Source organism: Oncorhynchus nerka, linkage group LG13 (genome assembly GCF_034236695.1).
Source record: "Oncorhynchus nerka isolate Pitt River linkage group LG13, Oner_Uvic_2.0, whole genome shotgun sequence".
NCBI classification, from domain to species: domain Eukaryota; kingdom Metazoa; phylum Chordata; class Actinopteri; order Salmoniformes; family Salmonidae; genus Oncorhynchus; species Oncorhynchus nerka.
The window spans coordinates 74,119,538-74,145,572 of NC_088408.1; the positions used below are offsets into that span (position 1 = coordinate 74,119,538).

General features: G+C 42.5%; 1 protein-coding gene across 1 annotated transcript; it reads right to left on the reverse strand.

Annotated features, from left to right (window-relative positions):
• Positions 1–651: 651 nt before the first annotated feature.
• LOC115140109 (V-type proton ATPase 116 kDa subunit a 2-like) lies at positions 652–24,361 on the reverse strand. The gene is made up of 20 exons (XM_029678220.2): positions 23,647–24,361; positions 20,970–21,048; positions 19,442–19,539; positions 17,959–18,096; positions 17,521–17,615; positions 17,304–17,430; positions 17,004–17,086; positions 16,751–16,844; positions 14,976–15,188; positions 14,175–14,325; positions 13,820–13,959; positions 13,497–13,657; positions 12,812–12,902; positions 12,261–12,379; positions 11,857–12,067; positions 11,483–11,605; positions 11,199–11,318; positions 4,046–4,163; positions 3,629–3,800; positions 652–3,493 (listed from the first exon to the last, which is right to left on the reverse strand). Exons 1-20 carry the CDS (start codon positions 23,761–23,763, stop codon positions 3,391–3,393), a joined length of 2,553 nt encoding a protein of 850 aa, XP_029534080.1. The 5' UTR covers positions 23,764–24,361; the 3' UTR covers positions 652–3,390.
• Between the last annotated feature and the right edge of the window lie 1,674 nt (positions 24,362–26,035).

A 26,035-nucleotide genomic window follows, 5' to 3' on the forward strand; every position in this document is an offset into this window, starting at 1 on the left:
ACCCGATATCACAGGAAGGCCATAAAGATCATCAAGGACAACAACCACCCAAGCCACTGCCTGTTCACCCCGCTATCATCCAAAAGGCGAGGTCAGTACAGGTGCATCAAAGCAGGGACCAAGAGACTGAAAACAGCTTCTATCTCAAGGCCATCAGACTGTTAAACAGCCACCACTAACATTGAGTGGCTGCTGCCAACATACTGACTCAACTCCAGCCACTTTAATAATGGGAATTGATGGGAAATTATGTAAAATATATCACTAGCCACTTTAAACAATGCTACCTAATATAATGTTTACATACCCTACATTATTCATGTCATATGTATACGTATATACTGTACTCTATATCATCTACTGCATCCTTATGTAATACATGTATCACTAGCCACTTTAACTATGCCACTTTGTTTACATACTCATCTCATATGTATATACTGTACTCAATACCATCTACTGTATCTTGCCTATGCTGCTCTGTGCCATCACAGTGGTTCACGCTTTCAGTTTGACGCGAATACTGCCATCAATCCATGGTTTCTGGTTTGGGAATGTTTTAATAGTTGCTGTGGGTACATTTTTGAAAGCAATTTTTGCTTTCAAAAACAGTGTGCGTGTCCAAATTCAGTCAGGAATGCTTGGCCTCTATACTTTTTCAATCAAATCATCAGGTTTATTCACAAGTGACATGTCATATTTTGACAACATGTTCACCATTATAAAAAAGAAAATAATTATGCAAAGCCAAAACAGAGGAATGTATGGATACCCCTAAGTATGGACTTTTTAATGACGCAAAGTAATCAAGTAGTTACATTACTCTTTAAAATAAATATGATTACATCTAGACCAGGAACAGACATTTACAGCAACCCTTCAACAAACCACACAGATTGTGTTATCAAGGATTAGATGACAAGAAGCTAATGACATACTACACCTCTCTAAGAATTAGTGGTGATCATAGTTGTAGAAGTCTTTCTAGCCACTATTTTGACATGACCTCATCTCAACTTCACAGCAGCATTTCCCATAGAATCCTGCTTTAGGAGCATATTTAAGCATCAACAACATACAGCTCATTGAGGTTTGATAACACAGAAAATCAGTTTACAATGAAATGGTGCAAGCTCCCCATAAAGTTCTGTTACATGGTAATCACAATTAAATCAATTAGCTCCTCTTCAAAGGATTTAATACCATTTAGACAAATACAATAAATATATATATATACTGTAGGAGTCAAAAGTTGACACCTCATTCAAGGGTTTTCTTTATTTTGACTGTTTTCTACATTGTAGAGTAATCGTGAAGACATCAAAACTATTAAAGAAAACATATGGAATCATACAGTAAACAAAAAAGTGTTAAACAAATTAAAATGTTCATTATATTTGAGATTCTTCAGAGTAGCCACCCTTTGCCTGCTTTGACAGCTTTGCACACTCTTGGCATTCTCTCAATCAGCTTCATGAGGTAGTCACCTGGAATGCATTTCAATTAACAGGTGTGCCTTGTTAAAATTTAATTTGTGGAATTTCTTTGCTTCTTAATGCATTGGAGCAAATTAGTTGTGTTGTGACAAGGTAGGGGTGGTATACAGAAGATGGTATTTTACCAAATAGGGCTACGTCCATATTATGGCAAGAACAGCACAAATAAGCAAAGATAAACGACAATCCATCATTACTTTAAGACATGGGCAGTCAATCAGGAAAATGTAGTCGCAAAAACCATCAAATGGTATGATGAAATTGGCTTTCATGAGGACTGCCACAGGAAAGGAAGACAGAGGTACCTCTGCTGTAGAGGATAAGTTCATTATAGTTAACGGAACCTCAGAAATTGCAGCCCAAATAAATGCTTCAGAGTTCAAGTAACAGACACATCTCAACATCAACAGTTCAGAGACCACGTGAATCAGGCTTTCATGGTCAAATTGCAGCAAAGAAACCACTACTACTACTAAAGGACACCAATAATAAGAGTTGCTTGGGCCAAGAAACACGAGCAATGGACATTAGACCGGTGGAAATCTGTCCTTTGGTCTGATGAGTTCAAATGTGAGATGTTTGGTCCCAACCACCGTGTCTTTGTGAGACACAGAGTAGGTAAATGGATGATCTCTGCATTTGTGGTTCCCACCATGAAGCATGGAGGAGGTGGTGTGATGGTGCTTTGCTGGTGACACTGTCAGTGATTTATTTAGAATTCAAGGCACACAACCAGCATGGCTACCACAGCATTCTGCAGCGATACACCATGCCATCTGGTTTACGCTTAGTGGGACTATCATACAGGACAATGACCCAAAAGACACCTCCACGTTGTGTAAGGGCAATTTGACCACAAAGGGTGGCTACTTCGAAGAATCTCAAATATATTTGGATTTTTTAAACACTTTTTTGGTTACTACATTATTCCTTGTGTTATTTCATAGTTACGATGTCTTCACTATTATTCCACAATGTAGAAAATAGTACAAATAAAGAAAAACCCAAACTTTTGACTGGTACTGTATATATATATATATATATATATATAAAATAAATTATACCCATTATTTTTTCATCTTTAAGGTACAATGCCATTACCCAACAACAAAAATGACATTCTCCGGCTATGGTGCTACAGGATGGGAATATAGGAAAAGGCTTCAGCAAGAATTGATCGCTGCACTGGTCCAGTACCTGCTTTATTCCTAATCGGGGATTGTTGGTGTCATTAAAATGTCTCTTGACCAGCAGAACTCTCTGTGAATGATGTCTTGAGCTATACATTCAATTTCCATCGATGGAATGTACAGTTAAGAGTAGTCTCCCACAAAGCGATGGAGGCATAGGCAACATGTGTTAGGACATTTTTGCTAACATTCAGCACAACAGTATGCATACATTTTCTCTTGAATATATGCACCACTATAGTTAAGCCTGTCGTAGTCTTTCAAATGCTAAACTCTCATTCCAACTTTATTTTTTATAAAAGAAAATGTACATCCCGCTCCTACATTCATCTAAAAATACTTTTCATTTTCAACCAAAGTTTTGGTAACCCAGAATATCATTCAATTGAAAATAGAGCATGATATGTTGACATTTGTTTGTACATATGTAAGGCAGTCAGTCAGTACATCAAATAGTATAAAAAAAACACTATGAAATTGAACTGTACATCGATGAGGCTCAATAGTAGTTAGGGTACCAATCGTTTTGTGCCATCACATGTCGCGGGCAGAGAAGGCCAGCCACTTGTAGATGATCATGTTTGGCATGAAAAGGAGTGGCATGATGGCACAAAGAGACTGGTACGCAGGCTAGCTCAATAGCACTGGATCCTGCTGGTACATTGTGGCAGTTTGCCTCGGAGGGCGGGAGCATTGTGTCCCATTCACAGCAAGCCATCATGTTCAAAGCTAGAGGGCAGGAGGGAGAACGCAAAGGGAACAAACTTGATTCCAGTCCCACTGTAGAACTTATTTTGGAACTCCACCCTATGGAGAGAGAACAGAGATCACTGAATATAGAGTACGAATTAATCAAAGCATTATAAAGGTGTGATGTGTTGCATTTTTACACAGATTTCCTGTACTACACTGTCAATTCTGCAAGTTTAGTAAATAACCAACCAGTGCAGCCTGAGAGCATGGAGGAAGGCAGACAGTCCCTCCATAACCAGGAGGATAGACACAGTGAGCACAGCGAATATCCCAAACACTGGCACCAGAAACATGATGCCCAGACTGGTGCCCATCCGCAGGCCCACCCGCATCACCATGGACCACAGCACCTCCGACAGCTCTGGGGGAGCAAGGACAAATAAAAGTCACATCAGTCTCTGATTTAATTAAATGTATTTGTTAACTAAAAAGAAGGCTTCAAGTCAGAGACAACAAATCAAATAAAAGATAATATATATATGTTTGTAATAAGTTAACACAAGGCTTATTTCCAATGTGTTCCACTCTCACAATAAAATAAACTTTAAAATGCTCATCCATCAGAAAGATGAATTTACCAAACTGTTTAGGTGCGGTGATACTCACGGGCATGTGCCAGACTCAGAGCCCAGAGGCGCAGGTAGGAGGCTGTGTTGGAGATGCAGCCCAGGCAGTACTCTATGGTGTGAATAGACTGGTGCAGGAACACATCCCCAAAGTCAAACTGTAAAAAAAAATAATTTAAAAAAAAAAAAGACATGGGTACTGAAAGTATTGGATCCTCCTTAGGGTTTAATATTTTTCCAGTATTTTAGAAAATGTTCCGTCCCGAGAGAAAAAATAAATAATCCCAGGTAACCCGGTATTTCCCGCCAAAACCGGAAGTGTCATTCAATATCATATAACTGTGTCTAGATTTGATTAGAATTTAGATCAGCATGAAAATTCAAACCTGATGCTACCGGAGCCTGGTGAGACATATATTAGACATTTTATAAGCCCTACATTAACGACATTTAATGGGCCGAAGCCCAAATGATTGTGCCGTTATCTAATACATATGGGATATTGCACATTACACACAAAAGAAAAACAAAAGCCCATAGATGTAGCTAGCTATATGCTCTTGTCATGACTGTCCTCTGATGATCAGAATGAGTCACATCAGACTGGTGGTGACCGTAACCAGGCCTCTTTCTCTCTCCCAAAGAGGGGAGATGGGGGAGCTGTTGGATGGACAACCGTTCACACAGTTGGAAATTAAGCAGGAGGGTACTCTCTACCCTTTAGTATCAACTAAAGCAGTGGTAACCAACCTTTGAGTCAAGAAAACTTTCGCATTCAAAAAGCAAGCTGAGATCTACTGCTCAGGTAAAAAATATCTATATATTTTATTTTTTACATTAACTCAAACAGTTTTGTAAAAATGAGGTTTGGGCAGTAGGCCTAATACATTACCACCCATATTGGCTATATGATTGGCCTGCCAATATTGTTAGTCAGACCATGTTATATTTCAAAACTCGCAAAACAAAACAGATCAGTTGGTTTAGCACTTGAGGCACTGTGGAGCATGAACATAAATAGTTAGCTTTTTTTATATTACAGGACTGATGGTACCTGCATTTGATGGTCAACGAGATCAAAGTCGCTCTGGATAAGAGCGTCTGCTAAATGACTTAAATGTAATGTAAATGTAAATCACTACCTCAATGATCTTCAGGTCGAAAAGTCAGAGCTCTAGAAAGATGCCCGAGTTGGATGACCGTTCAAAACTATTTTTCCCCAACCTCCTCTCACGGTCCCTGCTCTCTCCTTCCCTTCCTCCGGTGAGACTGCCCAAAGAGAGGGGACAGAGTCTTCCACCTGCTCTCTCCTTCCCTTCCTCCGGTGAGACTGCCCAAAGAGAGGGGACAGCATCTTCCACCTGCTCTCTCCTTCCCTTCCTCCGGTGAGACTGCCCAAAGAGAGGGGACAGAGTCTTCCACCTGCTCTCTCCTTCCCTTCCTCCGGTGAGACTGCCCAAAGAGAGGGGACAGAGTCTTCCACCTGCTCTCTCCTTCCCTTCCTCCGGTGAGACTGCCCAAAGAGAGGGGACAGAGTCTTCCACCTGCTCTCTCCTTCCATTCCTCCGGTGAGACTGCCCAAAGAGAGGGGACAGCGTCTTCCACCTGCTCTCTCCTTCCCTTCCTCCGGTGAGACTGCCCAAAGAGAGGGGACAGCGTCTTCCACCTGCTCTCTCCTTCCCTTCCTCCGGTGAGACTGCCCAAAGAGAGGGGACAGCGTCTTCCACCTGCTGTCTCCTTCCCTTCCTCCGGTGAGACTGCCCAAAGAGAGGGGACAGCGTCTTCCACCTGCTCTCTCCTTCCCTTCCTCCGGTGAGACTGCCCAAAGAGAGGGGACAGCGTCTTCCACCTGCTCTCTCCTTCCCTTCCTCCGGTGAGACTGCCCAAAGAGAGGGGACAGCGTCTTCCACCTGCTCTCTCCTTCCCTTCCTCCGGTGAGACTGCCCAAAGAGAGGGGACAGAGTCTTCCACCTGCTCTTTCCTTCCCTTCCTCCGGTGAGACTGCCCAAAGAGAGGGGACAGAGTCTTCCACCTGCTCTCTCCTTCCCTTCCTCCGGTGAGACTGCCCAAAGAGAGGGGACAGCGTCTTCCACCTGCTCTCTCCTTCCCTTCCTCCGGTGAGACTGCCCAAAGAGAGGGGACAGAGTCTTCCACCTGCTCTCTCCTTCCCTTCCTCCGGTGAGACTGCCCAAAGAGAGGGGACAGCGTCTTCCACCTGCTCTCTCCTTCCCTTCCTCCGGTGAGACTGCCCAAAGAGAGGGGACAGCGTCTTCCACCTGCTCTCTCCTTCCCTTCCTCCGGTGAGACTGCCCAAAGAGAGGGGACAGCGTCTTCCACCTGCTCTCTCCTTCCCTTCCTCCGGTGAGTCTGCCCAAAGAGAGGGGACAGCGTCTTCCACCTGCTCTCTCCTTCCCTTCCTCCGGTGAGACTGCCCAAAGAGAGGGGACAGCGTCTTCCACCTGCTCTCTCCTTCCCTTCCTCCGGTGAGACTGCCCAAAGAGGGGACAGCGTCTTCCACCTGCTCTCTCCTTCCCTTCCTCCGGTGAGACTGCCCAAAGAGAGGGGACAGCGTCTTCCACCTGCTCTCTCCTTCCCTTCCTCCGGTGAGACTGCCCAAAGAGAGGGGACAGAGTCTTCCACCTGCTCTCTCCTTCCCTTCCTCCGGTGAGACTGCCCAAAGAGAGGGGACAGCGTCTTCCACCTGCTCTCTCCTTCCCTTCCTCCGGTGAGACTGCCCAAAGAGAGGGGACAGAGTCTTCCACCTGCTCTCTCCTTCCCTTCCTCCGGTGAGACTGCCCAAAGAGAGGGGACACAGTCTTCCACCTGATGGCAAAACTCGAGTCGCACCGCATCTGCCTCATGCACAAATTCATGTTATTCCTATGACCAGAGAAAGTTAAATATTCCTTAAATATTATAAAATCGACACGACGAGCTGCTAATAATAAAACGCAGGGCTATCGATACTTGGCAACTCATTCATTGCAGCTGCAGCCAGAGCAGAAGTACGGAGAAGAGCGTTCGTAATAGTGTTGAATAAAAAGTGACAGTGCTGAATATAAACTTAAACTCAAATCAGAAAAACAGCAGTGCTTTGCTGTAATCGTTGACAGTCTCTCGGTGGTCATGGTTTTAAAAGTGATTAAATCTTACGCAGGCTAGTAGCCTATTAAACTTGGCTGTGGCCAGGGTCATGGAAGCTCTGACGCCACGGTGATTTGAGCTAGCCGATTGGGCAGCAGAGTAGGAGCACTCGATTTAGTCACAGATTTTCCGGTTCGCCGGGTAGGCGGAGTTTTGAATCAAGTGCACCTACCGGCAACAGCTCAACACGATTTTTAAAAAAGGAGCGCAAGCCTTTATCGTTCGTTGGCTTTTCTACAGAAATATTTGGTGATCGACTAGGAATGCCTTGAAGATCACGATCGACCGGTTGGCGACCACTGAACTAAAGGAATGTACTTTAGTCCCCAGAGAATTTTGCCCGTCCAAAACTCTACCGTCCCAAAAGTGGAGAATGGAACAATTCTAACAAAGAATTTGGAGAATGGTCAGTGGGGAGATGTAGAAAACTAATGTAATATTGTTTTTCATTGTGTGATGTTATTAAAAACTGTATGGACCAAATATTGTAACTTGGAATGGATGCCCCCTATATCTGTTAAGTTTTCATCCAATTTGAGTTTTTGTTAAGATAGGAATATGATTTTAGTGTCTCCCCCTTTGAAGAGGGGGATGACCGCGAGAGACCGGGAGACACTCTAGACAAACTGCTACAGACCTATCCATCTAACCTGCCTATCTATCTTACCCTGAAAGCCAAATGAACAAACAGATCATCGACCATTTCGAAATCCACCATACCTTCTCCGCTATGCAATCTGGTGAGATTGCAGAGCGCCAAACTCAAATAAAGAAATATTCATGATAAAAATTCAGAAAAGATACAACTATTTTACATAGGTTTAAAGATGAACTTCTTGTGAATCCAACCACGGTGTCAGATTTCAAAAAATGCTTTACGGCGAAAGCTTACCTTACAATTATTTGAAAACATAGCCCAGCAGACAAATCATTACAAACAGTAACCAGCCAAGCAGAAGAGTTACACAAGTCAGAAATAGAGATACAATTCATCACTTACCTTTGATGATCTTCATGTTTGCACTCAGAAGACATTCATTTATTCAATAAAATGTTCCTTTTGTTCGATAAAGTCTCTCTGTACATCCGAAAACCTCCGTTTTGTTTGCGCGTTTTCTTCAGTACTCCACAGGCTCAAACGCAGTCACAACAGGCAGACAAAAAATCCAAATTGTATCCGTAAAGTTCATAGAAACATGTCAAACGATGTTTATATTCAATCCTCAGGTTGTTTTTAGCCTAAATAAATCAATAATATTTCACCTGGACAATAACGTCATCAATATAAAAGGTAAACAAGAAAGGCACTCTCGGTCACGCGCATGAAAAATATCTGTGACACTGCAGGGTCCACTCATTCAGACTGCTCTTACTCCCTCATTTTTCAAAATACAAGCCTGAAACAATTTCTAAAGACTGTTGACATCTAGTGGAATGCATAGGAACTGCAATTTGAGTCCTAAGTCAATGGATACTGTAATGGCATTGAATAGAAAACTACAACAACAAAAATCCTACTTCCTGAATGGATTTCTCTCAGGTTTTCACCTGCCATATCAGTTCTGTTATACTCACAGACATTTTTAACAGTTTTGGAAACTTTAGAGTGTTTTCTATCCAAATCTACTAATTCTATGCATCTCCTATCTTCTGGGCCTGAGTAGAAGGCAGTTTAATTTGGGAATGCTTTTCATCCAAAATTCCAAATGCTGCCCCCTACCCTAGAGAAGTTAACTAACCTCCAGACGAGCTTCAATGCCATAAAACTCTCCTTCCGTGGCCTCCAACTGCTTTTAAATGCGAGTAAAACTAAATGCATGCTCTTCAACCGATTGCTGTCCACACCTGCCCGCCCGCCCAGCATCACTACTCTGGACGGTTTTGACATAGAATATGTGGACAACTACAAATACTTAGGTGTCTAGTTAGACTGTAAACTCTCCTTCCAGACTGACATTAAGCATCACGAATCCAAAATTAAATCTAGAATCAGGTTCCTATTTCACAACAAAGCATCCTTCACTCATGCTGCCAAACATACCCTCGTAAAACTGACTATCCTACCGATCTTTGACTTCGGCGATGTCATTTACAAAATAGCCTCCAACACTCTACTCAGAATGCATCCAATTTGCTATCACAGTGCCACCCGTTTTGTCACCGAAGCCCCATATACTACCCACCACTGCGACCTGTATGCGCTCGTTGGCTGGCCCTCGCTTCATATTGGTCGCCAAACCACCTGGCTCCAGGTCATCAATAAGTCTTTGCTCGGTAAAGCCCCACCTTATCTCAGCTCACCATAGCAGCAGCCACCCGTAGCACGTACTACAGCAGGTATATTTCACTGGTCACCCACCCCCAAAGCCAATTCCTGCTTCGGCCACCTTTCCTTCCAGTTCTCTGCTGCCAATTACTGGATCAAACTGCAAAAATCACTGAAGCTGGAGACTCATATCTCCCTCACTAGCTTTAAGCACCAGCTGTCAGAGAAGCTCACAGATCACAGATCACTGCACATAGCCTATCTAAATAGCCCATCCAACTACCTCATCCCCATACTTTTAGCCATTTTATTTATTTTTGCTCCTTTGCACCCCAGTATCTCTACTTGTACACATCTACCACTCCAGTGTTTAATTGCTAAATTGTAATTATTTGGCCACTATGGCCTATTTATTGCCTTACCTCCGTCATCCTACCTCATTTGCACACACTGTATATAGACTTTCTGTACTGTATTATTGACTGAATGTTTGTTTATTCCATGTGTAACTCTGTGTTGCACTGCTTTGCTTTATCTTGGCCAGGTCGCAGTTGTAAATGAGAACTTGTTCATAAATTGTAAATGAGAACTTGCTCATAAAAAATGGGTCTGAATAAATAACTGCTATATCCTACCGCCATTACGCGTTCGCTCTTCTTTCAAACTACCTGTGAGTTCTATTGGTTGCTGTATTTAACATTCAGCAAAACAGAGCTTGCGTCGCTCTTCGGTATAAGAAGTGCAAAAAAAAAGGAATGTCCAGCAAGCTATTGTAAGAGTATAGCTTCCGTCCCTCTCCACGTCCCTCTCCTCGCCCCTACCTTGTTTCATACCAGGGAACCTCTGCACACATCGACAACAGCCACCCTCGAAGCATCGTTACCCATCACTCCACAAAAGCCCTTACAGAGCAAGGGGAACAACTAATTCAAGGTCTCAGAGCGAGTGATGTCACCGATTGAAACACTATTAGCGAGCACCCCGCTAACTAGCTAGCCATTTCACATCGGTTACACTAATCTAGTCTAGATTTTCCTGCATGGGACTCCAAGAGAAAGGCCAGCGGAGCACAGGTGGTTATGTACTACGCAAGAGAGAGGCTATAAGTTAAGCTTATTATACATAACCCATTATTAATGAGCTAAATACAAGGCTAATATTGCATTGAATTGATTACCTGAAAGGGGTAGGCTAGGACATCTATATATCAATCTAGAACAGGATGATCCATTGTGGATGCAATTTGAATCGAGTTGATGGCGAGAGAGAAAGACAGAGTGCTCATGGGTGCATGGATTTAAAGCAACGATATTCGAGTGATAAGCTGTTTTAAAACACAGCAGCTGCAATTACTATTATTATTTTTTAATCTTCATGATTAAAAAAGGTGACACGCAAAAGCCAGATAGGTAAATTAGACACGTATTAAGTCTCTATATTACTGTGGCATATGCTGCAGCAAATATAGGTCTACGTGTCACAAGAAAAAAGTTACCATGATGAGATTATTCTTCAACTAGGTCTGCATGCATTCTAAACTACACTACACATACTGAGATGGGCTGTCTGTTCCCACCGGAGCGTTGATTCATCATGAGGCCGTAGAAAATATTTAGACATTGCATACAATTTACCGGTTTGTCAGTTATTTACCACAGGGAAAGGGAGTGGTTTTGGGCAGTAACTGGGTTCCTGTCATTCAACCCTAGTACCCATACTGTAGTGTACTGATGCCTGACTGAGAGGCTAGTGGGAGGTGGTGATGGTGTTGTCATCAGCTAACCTCTTCTTTCTGCTGCTCTCTGCTAGTGGAGAGGTCATTGTGGACACTGCCCTCCTCCATGTCATGAGCCCTCATCAGGGAAAGCTCTTCCTCGCTGTGCCGCCGCACACGCTCATAACCCTGGGGAGGGACACACACAAACACCACACTGTTACAACCAGAACACACTCCTATAAACAGACTACACACCAGCATACTGTTACAACCAGAACACAGACCCATATGGAGAAACTACACACACGCCCATGACTCTTGAGGTCAGAAACAGACACACAAAATCTCACCCTGTACATTCCCATGAGGTTGGCTCCTCCGTTGTGCAGCAAGTAGAGGTAAACTGGTTTCCCCAGCAGTAAGACAGGCACTGATAGTATAGCAATTACCACCAGGAACACCTGCAGCCCAACCTATCGTAGCAGAGGGACACAACAGACAGGTCTGTTAGTCTCACCGAAGTATCTTTGGAGCGGGTTGGGCTTGTATACATGTCTTCACACCCACTGGGAAAACCACTCCCTTTTCCCAGTGAGTGCGTCCGAAATGCCACACTATTCCCTATATAGTACACTACTTTTGACCAGGGCTCTATAGTAGTGCACTATATAGGGAATAGGATGCCATTTGGGACACACGCACTGTGCGATCCCCATCTTTGTACCTGTCCTGGGAAGAGGGGCGGCACCCCGTCCCCCTGCATGAGGAACATGTTGATGAAGTGTATGAGGATGCTGGGGGCCATCTGGGAGTCACGGGCAGAGAAGGCCAGCCACTTGTAGATGATCATGAAGACCAGGTAGCCAAACAGACACAGCAGGAACAGCAGCTCCGGGAGGAATACTAAGTACAGGTTGAACTTCTTTCTGAAGTGTCTGCAGACAGACAGACAACAGGGCTTTAAAGTGTCTGCACAGACACAAACAGGGCTTTAAAGTGCCTGCATGGATAAACAGAGCTTTTAGGATTCAGAACAGGACATTCTATATCTTTAAGTTGGCCATAATCTTATATAGTTCTTAGCATTCCAGTGCTGATATTGTGGGGAATGTGTGTGCTGTAACTTACAGGTGGTTGAAGACACCTAGGATGACCCCGAAGCTCATGTGAATGATACCCACAATCACAGACATCTTCATCTTGTAGGAGTTCAGAAAGGTCAGACGATTTGACGCCAAGTTCCAAATCTACATAGTGGAAGAAATTAGGAAAACCCTGTCAGGTTGAGGTATGGACAGACTACATCACAGTCAGATTGATGGGATTGTTAACAAATATTGTTATAAGAACATTAAAATGAGTAATGATCCATGATTTACTTTATTGGCTCTGGTTGGTGAGAGGCAAGAGGCAAGTGTGTATGGTTATGAAGGGACAGGGAATAACGTGTGTGTGAGTGTAGTGAACATGGAGACGAGACAATGCTGTTTATGACCATGGATCATAAAGCCATGTACTTACCGGGTCAATGCCCAAAGGGTAGGGTCCATTGAAAACCCCAGGGACAATGGGATCATGGATCATAAAGCCATGTACTTACCGGGTCAATGCCCAAAGGGTAGGGCCCATTGAAAACCCCAGGGACAATGGGATCATGGATCATAAAGCCATGTACTTACCGGGTCAATGCCCAAAGGGTAGGGTCCATTGAAAACCCCAGGGACAATGGGATCAAGGGTCAGAAAGGCATTGGTTCGGAGCGTGGAATCCCTTTTAAAGAAAATACCAAAGTCAACAATTATAATAAAGAGCAAACTATCAGGTGATTTAATGTTTAATGTCACATGCATTGTTATTGATATTTTGAAACTTTATTTTACATATAATTCATATGTAATATTTTTTTTTTTTAAAGAGTGTTCAATCAGCGATAAGGAAAAGGGATAGCTTCTTCAGGAGATGAATGATCTTATCAAGGAATGAATGACAAATCTCTTGCACGTCATCATCATAAACCTGACTTTTTTTAAAGAGACAGTGTACAATTTTCTATGTACTCCATATCATTAGGAAAACAGTGCTTTTACACAATGTAGACACCTAATATTCCACAAATGACTCATTTCAATGACAGGTATTTGTATGTATTTTCAGTGTTACATTAGTTTATAGGACACAACGTGCTTCAAAAGTATTCATTAAAGGGCTGTATCTCAATCCATTTTAAAAATAGTATTTTCTGGTGCCCTTAAATGAATGTGGTGCTCCTAACTTTTTAAAATTGGGAGCACCAGTTCCACCAATGAAAAATGTTCATCTAGAGCCCTGGGTACATTACAGAACAGATTATAGTATAGTACTAACCAAGTCCAATTTCCAGATTTAAACATGGCGTTGACATTCCAGCCAGAGCCAAAGATGTTGAGAGACTTGGAAAAGCAGTCGTTGTAGATGAGGCCGGTATAGACCGAGAACAAGCCCATCATCAGGATGATGTAACGGCCCTCGAAGAACGTGTTCCAGATCTGAGCATACAAACACACCAATATCAATGTCGGGGAAATAATCTAGCTAACCAGATTTCCTGTTAATTTATTCCTATGGGCCTGGTCAAACCTAGTGCACTACATAGGGAATAGGGTGACATTTGAGTGGCACCCCCAAGAGCCTCTCTCTGGCCCTCTCACCTCGTTTCTTGTGCGCTTCAGTTTGCGGTTGTCTTCATACAGCACCATCCAGAGAGCAAACAGAGCCATGATCATACCATGGCCCAGGTCTCCAAACATCACAGCAAACAGGAAGGGGAAGGTGATGACTGTGTAAGGAGCTGATAGACAACAGACAAAACAAGACATCATATTCCATGTACACATTTAACTATCCCTCAAGTTCATTGTCCATTCTTGTTAGGAGTGGAAATGTGTCTTTGGCTACAGGCATGTAGCTCATACACATAGCAAACAAACAGAAAAGCCGTAGGGCTAATGAAAGCTTCCTAAATATACTCATCAGTGGTCATTGACTGATGAGGTCTTACTGTACCTGGGTTAACCTCTCTATAGTTTCCCACTCCATAGGCCTCCACTATGCTCTGGAAGCCTGAGGTGAACTTGTTGGTTCTTATCAGGGTAGGCGGAGTGTCGTTGCTGGGGATACGGTTGACAAAAGAAGGCACTGTGGCTCCACTTTTCCTCTGTGAAGGCAAGTCAATAATGTCAGACAGACCAGGATTATTGCAATGTTATTAGTCTAAAAGTTGCATAGAGGTTTTTTGAGGGCAAGCCAATAACTTGACATAAAAATGTATATTTTCCAGAGAGTAAGACAGAAACCTAAGAGCTTATCAAATAGCTAGTAAGTTCAAATACTTTAAGACCATTCAAATACATTTTGACCATTCAAGCCTCGTTTTTGGAAACCTCATTTAAGCCATGTTTAAAGGACTAAAACCCCTGGCAGAACGCTGACATGGGCTACTGCCATTGAACTGACTGTGACCTTAATTATGTACATTAACCAGTGCAATTAATGAATGGACAGAAGCCCTGATAGCCATCAATTGGGACCCAACAGGATAAACAGATAACATGTCTAGTTTATTAAATATGGCTTAAATCATCAGACGTGGTCAAGATAAGATCAATGCCACTCCCCTCTTTCAACAACCATGACCCCATTACTAAAGTAGGGCATGCTGACTAGGTGTGTGACTGTGTTGGTTTAGCCAAATACTGAACTTAGAAGGGGGAGGTCACAAACAATGACATTACAATCCAAAACGCAAAGAGTTAAGCCCAACAATGACATTACACAGGTAGCCATGGTAACAACGAGCTGACTGACCGATCCTTCCTCTAGCGCCCGCCGCAGGGTCGGCAGGTCGTTGACAGGGCACCACACCTCAGCTATCAAACACTTGTTAGTGACGTCAAAGCTGCACAGGTTGAGGATGTAGTAGATGGACTTCATCTTCTTGACCTGGATGACCCAGGTGTAGACAGACTCAGAGGCCTTGTTCAACACCTGTCTCAGGTAGTCTTCTGTCCTATGGAGAACCTGGGGACAGCCAGCATAGGGAGAGGAATAGTATTACATTTTAACAATGGGAGGGTTTCCCATCCATTTAGAATATCAAGAGGGTGTGGGCAAATGATGAATGACTGTTTAAGAATGTTCTGTGCGTGAAAGAATCTTCCAATGCACATGCTAGGGATGGAATTTGAGTGTGCATGCTGGTAGTTTTAGTGTGAGTGTGTGTTAATGTTAGCATGAACGAGAAAGAAAAAACAAAGAGTGAGCATTCAGCTAAGTCCTCATGGAGATCATATGCTGGGACCAGAGGTTAATGCAATTATTTTTTTCCCTCCGGGGGTAGAACATCCAAAAGGATTGATCTGAAAAGTCTACCAAACAGCAAGGAACAAGCTAAGTCATTTGACCCCACAGTGGTCATGACAGAAAACGCGCTCTGGCGCCTGAGTGAGAGCTCTCCCTTTCTCTCGCGCCTGAGAAATATACCCCTCACACGCCATTCTGCTTCTTTCCAAAAAGTTATGTTCTAAATCACTCTAAACACCCGCTGTCCATGCCTCGCTCTAACCAGAAGCACAAGGCCCATTCTGTGAGGGATACCTCCAGCACTTCTTTACTATCAGCCAAGCTTCATTTTCTATTTTATCTAACAGCCAAAGTCACAAGTCTTGCAACATCCTCCTTTGTTAAAATGCCTCATCAAGCACAAGATATTTCAACAGCTAAATCCAGCAGTAGGAACACCTTAAGCTGTAAGCCATTGACAGCTTACATTTTAACTAGCAAAATGTTGCTGTTTTAAAGCTAATTTCCTGCAATTCTAATTGCCGCTGTTAAATACATTTAGGGGAAACACTAACTTATAAATGCCTCATGAGCTTAGTTTAACTCTCGTACCCCGTCAATTTGTAAACATTGTAAATGTAAACAAACACTAAAGCCTCAAAACATGCTTAAAACTATCATTTTTATATCTTGGATGGTAAGTCCTTGCATCCAGAGCTCCATATATACATTTGAGAGTGGTTACATTTCTCCAGGCTCTGCCTCAGCTTTTTACCAAAACAGAGACTGGGAGGGCTCTTCATTATTATTTCAACTGCAGACTTGCCCTTTAAAAACAAATGATTCATAAATAACGCATCAACCACCATCTTGTTGCTGACAAGGCTTTTTTATTTATTTAAATTGTACCCCCTTTTTCTCCCCAATTTCATGATATCCAATTGTTAGTAGCTACTATCTTGTCTCATCGCTACAACTCCCATACGGGCTCGGGAGAGACGAAGGTTGAAAATCATGCTTCCTCCGATACACAACCCAACCAAGCCGCACTGCTTCTTAACACAGCGAGCATCCAACCCGGAAGCCAGCCGCACCAATGTGTCGGAGGAAACACCGTGCACCTGGCAACCTTGGTTAGCGTGCACTGCGCCTGGCCCGCCACAGGAGTCACTGGTGCGCGATAAGACAAGGATTTCCCTACCAGCCAAACCCTCCCTAACCCGGACGACGCTATGACAATTTTGCGTCGCCCTACAATCCTCCCGGTCGCGGCCGGCTGACAAGGCTTTTATAGAGCTTACAGTGTGCAGGTCCTGGATGCGAGTCCTGAGTCCCTCCACAACGTCATTCCTCTCCTCATTGCTGTTAGGGTATGGATACACATGACAGTGGTAGCTGAGGGGCAAAAAGAGGAGATTATGTTATTATCGCACAGGTTAAAGTCACCGTCTTCAGAGCTTGTTGGGGACAACATATTAGGCCTAATGGTTTGACAGAGAATGACCTCAAGCTGAAAGTGGAACAGGAGGTCATTGGGAGAGGAGGTTTAATTACCAGTCACAGATCTTCTTGACTTTCTGTCCGATCTGCTCACCCCAATAAGAGATGAGGAACACCACACTCTTGGTTGGCTCACCCTGCAATAACCATAGAACAGGAAGTGGTTTAGAATAGACACACATTACTGCAGAGGTGAGAGGTTCTAATTCTCATAGGCCCAACACAGGTACTGTTATATTTAGCTATGTGATAAACAGCATCTTATTCTTTTATCTTCGATTTCACTTTCACACTCAAGCACTTACTGTAGAAAATGGTTAACAATATATTTTACGCAGAACAAGATTGACCCACCGTGTCAGGGTCCTCCAAATACTCGTCAATCTCAGAGTAGCTAAGAATGGTGTAGCCCTTACACACTCTCCACAGCATGCGCTCAAAGGCCTCTATCTTCACCCTCTGAATCAGCCCTGATATAAACCTGCAGGGGGAGGGGAGAGAAACAGGGTGCTACAGTAAACAGGCACACACAAGTGTGTATAAATCTATATGTCTGCTAATAGCCCCTTACCCTAGTTTGGCTCCTAGCCGCTGCATGCTAGAGTACTCCATCATGGAGTCCTCTAGGAAGGAGAACTCCTCATGCTGGGCGTGCAGGGGCTCACGCTGGGAAAGATAACATTTTCACAGCGTAAGAACACACATACCAAAATACATATCCACAATTCACACCAGGAGAGAAAAACACATTGCTAGAATAAAGGCTACATTTTGCCCTCGCATGAATGAGGTTTTGGCTAATCTAAGATTTATCCCCAAAACCTCCTATATAGAGGGGAGGAAAGAGCAAAGAAAGTCACAATGGAAGCAGCCAAGCCAAATCATGTGATTAAACTATTTAGTGTCTCCTCCTCAAGCATACCAAAGCAAGTGCTCTGAAGTCAAACAGTGGGGCAGAGCACTTGGTCAGTAGTGGGATCTTGCTTTGTGGAGGAGCTGTTGGACTTACTTCTGTGCTGCGGTGCACAAAGTTGCGTGTGATACGCAGCATGTGTGTGTACTCGGTCAGCTCCAGGAGGTTCTTCTGTAGCTTCTCCTTATTCCTGGTCACCTCGCTCAGCTCCACCTCCAGCCTCTGCAACTGCTCCTGGAGACAGCCATACATAGTGTCAATTAGCAATGATAATATGGGATGTCCCAAATGTCACCCTATTCTCCATATAGTAAATAAACTGAACAAAATTATAAACGCAACATGCAACAATTTCAAGGATTTTACTGAGTTACAGTTTGTATAAGGGAATCAGTCCATTTAAATAAATTCATTAGGCCCTAATCTATGGATTTCACAGATGTGCATCCTGTTGGTCACATATACTTTAAAAAAAAACAGTATCTGGTGTGACCACCATTTGCCTCACGCAGCAAGACACATCTCCTTCACATAGAGTTGATCAGGCTGCTAATTTTGGCCTGTGGAATGTTGTCCAAATGGATGTGCAAAGTTGCTGGATATTGGCGGGAAATGGAACGCGCTGTCGTACACGTCGATCCAAAGCATCCCAAACATGCTCAATGGGTGAAATGTATGGAGTATGCAGGCCATGGAAGAACTGGGGCATTTTCAGCTTCCAGGAATTGTGAACAGATCCTTGTGACATGGAGCAGTGCATTACTATGCTGAATGGAGGCGGATGTCTGGCACGACAATGGGCCTCAGGATCTCGTCACGGTATCTCGGAGTGTTCAAAATTGTCATGCCAGCCATCCAAATTAGCTTATGCCTGCACATACCACCACGGCTAACATGGGGCACTCGGCTTACAATGTTGACGTCAGCAAACCGCTCGCCCACACGATACCATACAGATGCTGTCTGCCCGGTACAGGTGAAACCGGGATTAATCCGTGAAGGGCACACCAATGGCCAGCGTGCTAGTGGCCATCGAAGGTGAATATTTGCCCTCTGAAGTCAGTTACGACACCGAACTGCAGTCAGGTCAAGACCCTGGTGTAAACAACGAGTACGTAGATGAGCTTCCCTGGGACGGTTTCTGACAGTTTTTGCTGAAATTCTTTGGTTGGTCAAAACCAGTTTCATCAGCTTATGCTGGAGAAATTAACATTCAATTATCTGGCAACAGCTCTGGTGGAGATTCTTGCAGTCAACATTCCAATTGCACACTCCCTCAAAATTTGAGAGATCTGTGGCATTGTGATGTGACAAAACTGCACATTTTAGAGTGGCCTTTTATTGTCCCCAGAACAAGGTGCTTCTTGATATGCCACAACTGTCAGGTGGATGGATTATCTTGGCAAAGGAGAAATGTTAACTAACAGGGATGTCAACAGCTAACCAAAATTTAACATGTTCTGTTTATATTTTTGTTCAGTGTATATGGTGCCATTTGGGACAAATAAAATACTTAATTCTTATGAAAAAAAGGATTCATAACATTTTAGAGAATAAGAGACAGGTAGAGTGTGCTAACCATTATAACCAGGACATGCTTGGGCTGGGGTGCAATCGGGTTCACTTCTCCCTCTGGAAGTGGGATGTCTGCTCTCTTGATTTCCCTTAGAAGGTACCCTGTCAAAGACGCAGTGAATTCTTAGTACACAACACACAGTCACTGAATCTATTTGTTTAAAATACTACATCTTTAGCAATAAGCTTAATCTGTTTTCATTTAAAAACTCTACAGTGTTTTTCATTGAATCTTAGAGTCTCTATTCTGCCTCACGCTAACGCTCTCGCTCTTCCCTCAGGAACTCACATTCCTCTGAGAAACCTACCTCAACACTCCTTGTACTTTCCTTTTTTGGGGGCCTAAATTTAATCTCCAAGCATCTGCCTCCAATTAAGCCGGAGTTTAGATTCCTTTAAATGAGACTCATTGGCCAGGGCACAGTGTATTTCAGAACTGTACAGTGGTCATGTAAAAGAGACTGCGATTTGTGCAGCAACTGTGTGAAAGTTAAAGAGTTATTCAGGAGTGCATCAATGCCCATCACTTTTAAACAAGGGTGAAAGTAAACCTATACGGTCCACTACAGCATCCCAGCAAAATAAAAAGTGGGGGTACACCGAACCGTTAAAACATGAGCCTATCACAATAACTAACACAAAATGCCAAGAATACTATAGGCTATCACACCATTATTTAACCTCACTGTATGTCAGTCGCATGAACATTTAGTGAATTGACTTGAAACCGGGTTGTATAAGCTCCAAATTGCGTTGTGGTTTGACGAGAACACTTACATTTTGCCAAGGTGGAGATGAGTGGCCAAGCCCGAGACACGTGTGGACAGCAGTGGACGCATCAATTTGGGCTACAAGTGTAGGCCTAATGGCAGAATGTGATTATGTAACGGATGTGAAATGGCTAGCTAGTTAGCGGTGGTGCGCGCTAAATAGCGGTTCAATCGGTGACGTCGCTTGCTCTGAGACCTTGAAGTAGTGGTTCCCCTTGCTCTGCAAGGGTCGCGGCTTTTGTGGAGCGATGGGTAATGATGCTTCGTGGGTGACTGTTGTTGATGTTTGCAGAGGGTCCCTGGTTCGCGACAGAGTATGGGTGAGGGGACGGTCTAAATTTATACTGTTACAACTACAATACACGTGTAGGTTTTGGGACAGACGTCTTTCCATTCATCAAATTGCGGGTGCACAGTTTGGATGCTGGAATTATTTTGTGAGTGGAAGCACGTACGCGGGGAGCCTACAGGAGCACCTGTTTGAAGTGATTGACAACCAGATGAACACATCATGGCTGGTTGTGTTCATTCCACATTAAAAGGTAATACATGTTAGAAGTTCTATGGCAATACTTTACTAAGCCCACAGATCATATGAAATTATTAGAGATTCTATATGCAATTCCATGATTACACCTAGGCTATAAAAACTTTTTTTTTGAAGTGCACGCACACACATAGGGAGTCCCGTACCGTAAGAAATGACATGTACTTTCACTCCTGCTTTTAAGTTAGGAACAAACCAACCTGTTTTATCCTTACCTAGAATTCTCTCCATTTCCTCACATCGTTTTATCTCAGTGACAAACTTCCGCTGGAATAGGTTTACACTGGGGTTGAGCTGAAACAGTAGGAGCAGAGCCACATTGTTACTGTCACCACGAACACACACCTGTCTAAGCTGATATTGAATGGATTTTGCAAATGATCGCCAACATTCCACATTCTCTCTGATACACAACCCTACAGGGCAAGTAGCAACATTTTGAGATGTCACTATGAAATCAAACTGGTCCACAGACTTCTCACGATCCTATTAAAAGTGTCAGTAAACAAGCATATCCATAATCTACTGTACTCGGTAAGGTTAGATATAGTCTGGTTAATCAGGCTGTAATACACAATTAATTGGCATCTACAGACAAACATTTGTGCAAAATTGTGCAAATGTTGCTTACAAGCCAGAATGTTGAAAGAAATTACATTGGAACTTACTCCACCGGTTGTCTATGCGGTATGTCCTTCAGCTGCTCGAAATTTGAGACAAAAATATCCACAGGAAAGTATTGCTTAGGAAACTTTTTAGAAAGCTGGTAGTTCGGTTTGGAACCAAGGTACATTTAATATTGTGTTGGATATTCAGTTGTTTTCTATCGTCAAACATTAAACCAAGCACGCCATGACAATGAACATTGTATATTCTGAATCAGGGGACGTTGGAGAACAATTCACCTTTTTTTTGTATTTATCTTTCAATTAGGGGTGGAATATTCTCCATCCTCACCTGATTCAGAGTATACCATTTTAATGTATTGTTTGGTTCAATAGCTATTGACAAGAGAAAACTGAATATCCAATATAAAACCATATACCTACTGGCTCTCTAAAAAGTCTGGTCAACAATACATTCCACTGGAAATGTGTCTACAATTTTGAGGAGCTGAAGGACAAACCGCACAGACAACTGGTAGAGTAAATTCAAATCTAATTGTATTCAACATTTTGGCTTGTACAGAAAATGTACACAATTCTGCACACAAATGTTTCAGGTTGTATATACACCAATAAATTGTGTATTACAGCCTGATTAATCAGACTAGGTTAGACAAGACGTTATCTAAGCCAGTGTTTCCAAAGTCCACTCCTCAAGTACCCACAACAATGAGTTGAATCAGGTGTTTTTGTCCAGGGCTACAACAAAAATTTGTGCTGTTGGGGGTACTCGAGGACCAGAGTTGGGAAACACTGATCTAAGCTATTTTATCAAGTCTTGTGTTAGGAACGCTCTAGCTCTCAAACTCTAGGCGGCATTCTGCCTTCTCACTACAGTTCTCAGACATCATTAGCTTCGCCCATGACTGCCTCATGCGAACTACAATCCCCACGCTGTGTTTTAACATTTAGAAACGTCAATAATCATCGCTTGCGATACAAATTTCGGAATATATACACCTTATCTTTCATCGGCGAGAAAGAATTCTTAAAATAAAAATATATATACGCATCACCGGGGGCAGACTACCTTCCCTCCAGGACACCTACACCACCCGATGTCACAGGAAGGCCATAAAGATCATCAAGGACAACAACCACCCGAGCCACTGCCTGTTCACCCCGCTATCATCCAGAAGGCGAGGTCAGTACAGGTGCATCAAAGCTGGGACCGAGAGACTGAAAAACAGCTTCTATCTCAAGGCCATCAGACTGTTAAACAGCCACCACTAACATTGAGTGGCTGCTGCCAACACACTAACTCAACTCCAGCCACTTTAATAATGGGAATTGATGGGAAATGTCAAATATATCACTAGCCACTTTAAACAATGCTACCTAATATAATGTTTACATACCCTACATTATTCATATCATATGTATACGTATATACTGTACTCTATATCATCTACTGCATCTTTATGTAATACATGTATCACTAGCCACTTTGTTTACATACTCATCTCATATGTATATACTGTACTCGATACCATCTACTGTATCTTGCCTATGCCGCTCTGTACAATCACTCATTCATATATCTTTTTGTACATATTCTTTATCCCCTTACACTTGTGTGTATAAGACAGTAGTTTTGGAATTGTTAGTTAGATTACTTGTTGGTTATTACTGCATTGTCGGAACTAGAAGCACAAGCATTTCGCTACACTCGCATTAACGTCTGCTAACCATGTGTATGTGACAAATACAATTTGATTTACACTTACTGTAGTAGCTTCGCACAGATCCATAAACTATGGGTGCCTCCATCTGACTAAACTAAACCAAGTTACCGCTTACACACAGGTGTTCAGAGCATGCTAGATAGCACAGGTAAACAAGCGCTGTAACATGGAGATGTGGCCATGTGGGAACACTAACCCATTCAAGGTGTGTATAAAATGTATCTTAAAAATAATGTATATTTACATAAAATACGTTCCTTATGCTTCCAAACCCGTAACACAAATGGTGCATGTTAATGTTCAGGCTGAGCGTCAGGGATCTTAACAAAACTCCCCCCTACAAAATATGCCTTCGTCCAATAACTCGTGTAATGTAATGAACTGAGAGTCATGATCAAGGGCTAGGGTCGGGCAACATTCTACCTACCTGATCATGTCTGAAAACTCAAAATGCAACAGGACCATCAAAGAGAGATTAACTTCGACAGCTGCGCTAGTTACATGAGACTGTTTATTTGGAAAGAAATCAGTAAGTTACTTACGTCTCTGAATTCCACCAGACCCATTTCTCCCAGTTCGCTAATGCAGTCGTATGCCGATCCAGACTGCAGAAACATCTGGGCCAAACACATCTCTTCACTTCGGAACAACGAACCCATCTTGACAGCTTGCTCTTGTCCTTACAATACAACCAGCTAGTTAGCTTCAACTACAGCTAACTAACGTTAGTCTCGAGCGCAAACCACTTAACTGGGTAGGCTTATAAATGCGGGCTCCGGCGTCGTTGGAAGTAGCTACCTAGCATGCTAGCTAACAAACTACTGATGAGCATTCGCTTCAACACCGTGTCAATCATTGGCTAATCAGTGACACGTCTCGAGTCCAGTCAAGACGTTCCCGTCGAAGTTGTTGTTGAAGTCATCTTGCTGTAGCCATATAACCTAGCTATCGATAGAGAACCAGAAGATCCTAGCTAGTAGGAGCTCTGTCACTTGGGCTAGCTAGCTCTGCTTCCGTGAACTCTTCTCAATTTAGTTGTCGTAGTTAGCAGAAGCTACTGTTAGCTAACTGACACTAGAAACAATCATGTTTGGTAGCAAACTATGACTATAAGCACATTTAAACTTGAAACTTCAATAAAGACTACAGTAGCTCGTTTTATTAAATACTCTCGAAATCATGCGCACTTTGATATCGCGCTTGTATGCAAGTTACAAATTCCACGTCATTTCATACAACTCTTGTGCGTGCTCTGGGGCGTATTCTCATTACGCAAATGATGTTGCAAAACGTTTCTTTACCAGAACGAAATGGGGCGGGACCTACCTCAATTTGTCCAGTAGAAACTCTCGTTTTAGTTTTGCAACTGTTTAGACTAATGTATGGCTTCTCGGACGTCTGAAGCGAGAGGTTTTACTCCGCCCAAAATCTGTCGACCAAATAAAACACAGAAGTGGTGAATTTTTAGATGAGAGGGTGTCGAATTTGATCAACAAAAAAATGTAATTGCTAATTTGCTACGGAAAGCTTATTTGATCAACTATAGGTTTTGTAATGCTTAGGTTGTTACGAGTGCACTGATATAAGTTATGGATAAGTGGACCTATGTGGCATTTCGGCAACTTTTAAAGAAAAAATACTTTATTTCAATTGTGCCTAATTATTGTTTAAGCCTTTATTTTATCAGGGAGTCATACTGAGACCAAGGTCTCTTTTTTTTTATACAGATGAGCCCTGAATTACATAAAATACACACATCAAAATATAAATACAACATGCAGAAAGTAAAACACGGTCATAAATGTCTTAAAAATATGTTGTTCTGCCCTTGAATAAGGCAGTTAACACACTGTTCCCTGGTAGGCTGTCATTGTAAATAAGAATTTGTTCTTAACTGACTTGCCTTATTAAATAAAGGTTAAATGAGATAAATAAACATTTAAAAAAAACATTAATCAGTAAAAAGGTCCCCAATCAGCTTTCTGAAATGCCCTGGAGGCACCAGAACATAAAATGTGGCACCAGAACATAAAATGTGAGAACATTTTGAAGATTGTTTCACAAATAAGGTGCAAGAAAGCTAAAAGCTGATTTACCTAACTCAGTAGAGATCAAAGGAATTTCCAGAGTTTGCAATCCTTGAGACTGGGTGTGGTAACTTCTATGTCTAAAGATTAGTAATGATGTTAGGTACAGTAGGACTTTTTTGTAAAAGGGCTTAATAAATGAAAACATAGTAATATATCAACATACATGACATCAAAGAAGGCCAACCAACTATATGGTAGAGAATGCAGTGATTTGTACCAAAATTGTCGCCTGTAATAAAGCACAGTGCGCCATGATAAACTGCATTTAACGGTTTTAATCAAGTGGCAGCTGTGTTCATATAGATGATGTCGACAAAGTCTAGGACAGATAGGAACATCGACTGAAGAAGGGCAGGACCTATTTCTATAAAAGAAGCCCATTTTCATTCTCAGCTTCTTAACTAACTCATCCATGTGCTTTTTAAAAGACAGCTTTTCATCGAACAGATGCCCAGATATTTATAAGCATGGACACGATCAATATGGACACCATCCAAAGTACATATGCTTTAATCATTGGACTTGTTTCTATGCGCTCTAGAGAACAACATCATCACGGATATAACCTGTTTTAGCATGGACATTGCCATTGCAGGGTTCCACCATTTTGAAGTAGTCAACTGTGTGGGGATTCCTATTCGTTGGGAACAATCAGCTATAGAAGACGAAGAACATATAAACTCAGAAAAAAAAGAAACGTCCTCTCACTGTCAACTGCATTTATTTTCAGCAAACTTAACATGTGTAAATATTTGTATGAACATAACAAGATTCAACAACTGAGACATAAACTGAACAAGTTCCACGGACATGTGACTAACAGAAATTGAATAATGTGTCC